A 5,653-nucleotide genomic window follows, 5' to 3' on the forward strand; every position below is an offset into this window, starting at 1 on the left:
TGCCCACATTTAAATGGCTTTTCACCAGAATGTGTCATTTTGTGTACTTTCAGATCATGGGATGTTATACAAGAATAATTACACTGATTACAATTAAAAGGCTTAATACCAGTGTGCGTCATTATATGTAATTTCATGTAACCAGATCTTTTACAAGAGTAATTACATTGCCCACATTTAAATGGCTTTTCACCGGAATGAGTCACTTTGTGTACTTTCAGATCACGGGATGTTAAACAAGAGTAACCACACTGATTACATTTAAATGGCTTTATACCAGTATGCGTCATTATATGTAATTTCATATGACTCGATGTTTTACAAGAATACTCACAATGATGACATTTGAAAGGTTTTTCTGGAGAATGAGTCATTCGGTGTGCATTCATGTTACCAGGTGTTGTACACGAGAAATCACAACGATCATATTTTAATGACTTTTCATCGGAATGTCTCAACTTGTGTGATTTCATGTTACTAGATGTTATACATGAGTAATCACACTGATCACATTGAAATGGCTTTTCACCAGAATGTGTCATTTTGTGTCGTTTCATGCTACCAGGTATGATACACGAGTAATCACATTGATCACATTGACATGGCTTTATACCAGTATGTGTCATTATATGTAATTTCAGTAGACCAGATCTTTTACAAGAATAATCACATTGGTAACATTTGAATAGCTTTTCTCCGGTATGTGTAAGTTTTTTCGTGTTACTAGAATAATTAGATGCATCGCTTTTAAATGGCGTTTGACAAGAGACGTTGCATTTACTACGTTTACATCGTTTCACATATATATCAGTAATTTTATTGATTACATTTTTATGCAATACTTTGTGAAACTCGAGCAAGTCTAACGATTCAAAAAAATTATCACATATACCGCACACAAAATTATTAACATGAAATAATTTTTTTTCCAACTTTATAACAGCTACTAATTCGGGCAATGATTTAGAAACGTTTCGTTTAATAGTGCCACGTGTTTTTTTAAACCTTTTGTTGTAATCCTCGAGTTCTTTTTTTATATCTTGTTCGTCAATTTGTATGATGTTATCAATTTTCTCTTCTTCCGACGACTTGAGATGTGCTGCGTTATCCTAAAAGAGCATTTATAATATAATTATTAGCACCACACGATCTAGACAGCGTTACCAACTTTTAAACTTTCATCCGCATTACATGTATGCTGTTAATTATCTACTGAAGTTTCGCAGGTTTCCTAGTTAAGCTGAACGATGCAAAAATAATTTGAAAAACTTTGTTTTAAGGTACATGTCGTTTTCATAACAGAGAAGTGAGTATAATTATCTTGTTTGTTTTTCGTTCTACTCCAGGTTTCAATTTGACCTCGATCGGCCCTGACAATTTACGTATGGTTCACATTTGTACAAAATAGATTCTGATTTGGATGATCTGAAGTGAAGTAGCCTAAGTGTGTTTGGCATCCTTCAGAATATCGATGTGAGTAGGCCGTAGACTTTAGGCGAATTAACTATTGTTTTAAATCAACCATTGTCCTATCTCTTAAGTGAGTAGAGTAAAATAGGGTACTTCATTGTGGTACAGTAGTATAATCACGCGATTAATGATGGACGCAGTGAACAAAAAATGTCACGTAATCAACGGAAGATAAATTTGACAGTTGATGATTTGATTCGAATTTAATATGCATTCCCATGTGTATGTATTCAACCAACTATGGTATAGTAGAGCAGTTTGAATAATAACCTCTTCTAAATTATCGATTTTCCAATTGTATGTTCATACGGATGTTTTTATCTTTTTTAAAGTTATCCGATTATGTTCATCGCAGCTGTAGCTAATATTTGATATAATTTAATTTCATTATTTACGCTATTTGTGTCCGCTGTTAATGAGACCATCACATATTATTTTATACTAAATTATATTATTCTACTTATTCTCTGTGATTGATTTTACTGGTTAACCTAAATTAATTTACAAAAAATATATACTTACCCCACATAATACTACGAATACTTTGCACGTAAGCATAAAAAGGGTTGCCATCGCTGCTATAGATTATAGGAAGATGCATATTATCATATCAGTACCTACTTACAATATTAAATTTTTGCAATAAAAGTATTTATTTGTAAACCTTACGTTGTATTGTTCGAGTTCCTTTTTAATGTCGATTTCATCGAAGTGTATGTCGGAGTAAATTTCATCTGCTTCTGACGTACACAAATTCGATTTAGCCATAACAGTGCTAGTGGTGTTAACCTAAAGAAAACAAAGAGAAGATAGATCGTATTTATAACAGAAAAATAAGAGGATTCATTTTGATAAGTTTCCGGCTAAAACGCATGTGAGAATATCACGAAGGCAGTGGTCGGTGTAGAAAAGTCTATGAACCGAAGCGCACGGTAATTTTTAGAAAATGCTTATGACGAGCGAGTTTTTTTATACGTACTTAGATATATTCCTAATTACCTTAGTTTGCAAAAAGTTCCTGATGTGGGATAAACCGTTGTACCAACTGTGAGGGTGCACATCCTGCGAATTACAAAGGTTGTCCGAAAACGCCTTACCCTGATATAAACCTTTATAAAGAGTCATGGCCAACGTAGGTATTGCAATAGGCAGGTAACCACTAATCGCAGACCACTAGTACAGCGGCCATATTTACCCAATCAGCCAATTCACTTCACCAATACGGCAACCTCTCCCAATTGCTCCAAAAGTTTTAAACCCGTGAATCACTCATTGAGAAACACAGAGCTACCCCAGCCCAAAACATTGAATTCTCCCCTCGTAACAGCATATTTTTGAGCAATCAAATCAAAATTACTTAGAGTGAACAATATTCACCTTACACCTCACAACCCACTGTGGTTATTAACACCACACCGCCAACAACTCTGCAGATTGCTAACTGGAACGCCAACAGCGGACAAATAAACGAAATAAAGTCAAATTATGTCTTCAGCGTCAACAGAACCATAGACACTTCGAAACTAAGTCGCCCCTCACCACACACTGTCATAATCGAGCGTATCAAGGGGCTCTACGTCTGAATGTGAAGCATCAGTATTTTTTAGCCTGGGAATGTCTCAGGAGCCGATACCTAAGACTGAGGTCACCACAATGTGCTCATGGGAGAGTGGAGCACGCTGAGCTTATAAAAAAAATGAGTAAGAGATGAAAGATAGGCCATTTAGTTATCTCTCAGTCTGCATAGTTATATAAAATAAAATATTTTGTGGTACTGATTCCGTCAATTCGTAGGAGAAATTACTGTAAACCCCAATCTTTTCAGTTATTTTTCTTTCTTTCTTCCCTCAGAACCTTGGCGAAAGTCTGCAGGCTCTTCTTTAATAGGTACATATACACGAATACTACAGATGGCGAGGATAAAATGATATTTGCTCTTGGTGCCTCCTATTACGGGCGCATGGGCCATTGCTTGCCAAACACACATGCTTTTTACGGCGGAAGCATTCCTTCCCAGCTGCAGTTACTGACAAAATGGTTTAAACTGTCAAATAATATCGGTTAACCTCGACTGCACTAAGATGAATAGGAACAGTTTAGTAGGTAGGTACCTAAACTTGTATGTATAGGTATATAGTTCAAATAATAGTATTACCTGTTTTCCTGGGCTATATTCCGAATAGGAACAACTTGGTTGAGGATCTTCATAATTAAATGGGGGCATTGTATCTTCAATAAACTCTTTCTTGGTGTCCACTCGCTGAAATTCGGGTGCCGATTTTATATTTACCATGTCTATTGTATGAAGGTTCTGAAAAAAACAAAATTCCTATTATTATTTTATTAAATCTAGCTTACTTTATGGAATATCATTCACTTTTATATGATATATAATAATCAGTATATTCATCGGAGAACCAATATTTCCCAGCTGCAACATGGTTTCTTAAGCTCAATGCTGTACATATATCAGCTGTTTACAAGTTATAGTTGAGAAAAGTGTTCTCTATTTAGTAAATTACATGGTAGTAAAATTTTCATTTGCGTTTATCTCAAAACTATGTTATTGTAGATAGGACACTGTTATCTTAAAACCCCAAATATTGCTATCCAAATATATATATTATGTTTCTGTAATCATTATTAATAACTGTAGGTATGTTTTTGCTTTTTCGTACAAGGTAGTTGTTAGTAATTTTGAGTAATCACAAACAACACAAATGGTGTCCTCACCGGGTAGGTATCGAACCCAGAGCTCCCGGATAGAAAACCCGTGCCTTACACATTGCACCACGCCTTGACCAAATGGTTGGAATCTGTCAAATGATATCGGTTACTGAATTCAGATGAATTGGATCTGCAATATGACTGTTTCGCGCAATCGGTAAACCAGTAACAAGTAAAAAATAATCCAGTATATATATCAGCTATCATCAAAATTGCAATAATAAGAACTGAAATATTAGCATATAAAATATTTCAATTAATGTCAAAATAATATTATTAACTTTTTGACTTAACTTTTTTCGTATAGAAAAAAAGGAATTCACATTATTTGTAATTCCATGAGGTACATGGTGGATTTATTATGTATTTGGATACGTTTAATATAGTTAACCTAGGTACGCGTAATTTTGCAACGCTTGCAAATAAATAAATACGTGTACGAAATTAATGACAATGTCCGCAAACATAAGCAAAAACCAATAAACACCTATCTACCCTGTTTACACGTGTAAGGATTTTCTGTTGGCAGTACGTATTATCATAGCCATAATAAGAAAATGTACGTGTAAACGTGTTGTACTATCCTGCAGTTGCAATATTGCATACATGAATTATAAATATTCGGAAGCTTCTGAATGTTCACGCGACAGTAGGATTTGTTCGATATCTGCTCTAGCGCAGTACAAAGATAGTTGCGAACCTGCCGGCAAAAAAACTAAATTCACCACGTATCGACTCATTTTAATGACAACAGATTTTTATGAGGTTTGAGGTACCAAAAAATTACAACATCGCGTCTCGCTTACTCTTGAAGAATTATTTTGGAGATACTTTAAGTCAGTACTTAAAATACCCACTATTGCTGCAAGTGAATCCATGGACGTGTATAGGCGCTATAAAAGACATAAGCTTTATAAAACGAACCTCAAAAGCAATGCTGGAACCGTCGGCAATCTCTTGCTTTATATAATTATTGGTCACAGGGTTAATTCGATGGTTTAAAGGCACCTGCCAATCTGCATCAAGTTCGAATTCATCCGGCTCGTGTTTCACGTCCATCTTTCAAATGGAAAGCGTACGTTGGATTATCGTAGCAGACTAAAAACGTGCAGGTGGCAGATGATACTCTTTTGACAGTTCTGACAATGGCACACTTTGACGGGCTTTATCCATAGATAAAAAATGCTGATAGTATTGCCATATATTATAATCATTACGCAGCAGAGAAATTCAATTTGTGATTATATAATTATTATTATATCAGGCAACTGTGCCGGTGACGCCACGTGGGGCTAGGTATACCATGAGTTGCATAGGGTTGGCATATTATGTAAGAGTGTAGAATGAAGGAGTGAATATAATTAATATTACAACTTTAGGCAGCATTCGCGGTTTTCAGGTTAACAGACGATGCAGTCGCTTCATATCGCTATTGTAGGTAGGTATTGTAATACAC

At 35.2% G+C, this 5,653-nt stretch overlaps 1 protein-coding gene across 1 annotated transcript; it reads right to left on the reverse strand.

The window, feature by feature from the left end:
• Nucleotides 1-1,054: 1,054 nt before the first annotated feature.
• Nucleotides 1,055-5,344, reverse strand: LOC147070532 (uncharacterized). Its single transcript, XM_085949313.1, has 3 exons — nucleotides 5,122-5,344; nucleotides 3,626-3,781; nucleotides 1,055-2,259 (listed from the first exon to the last, which is right to left on the reverse strand). Exons 1-3 carry the CDS (start codon nucleotides 5,254-5,256, stop codon nucleotides 2,092-2,094), a joined length of 459 nt encoding a protein of 152 aa, XP_085805439.1. The 5' UTR covers nucleotides 5,257-5,344; the 3' UTR covers nucleotides 1,055-2,091.
• Between the last annotated feature and the right edge of the window lie 309 nt (nucleotides 5,345-5,653).

Source organism: Rhyacophila brunnea, unplaced genomic scaffold, assembly GCF_057557595.1.
Source record: "Rhyacophila brunnea isolate RB1 unplaced genomic scaffold, BYU_Rbru_1.0 scaffold_219, whole genome shotgun sequence".
In the NCBI taxonomy this organism is placed as follows: domain Eukaryota; kingdom Metazoa; phylum Arthropoda; class Insecta; order Trichoptera; family Rhyacophilidae; genus Rhyacophila; species Rhyacophila brunnea.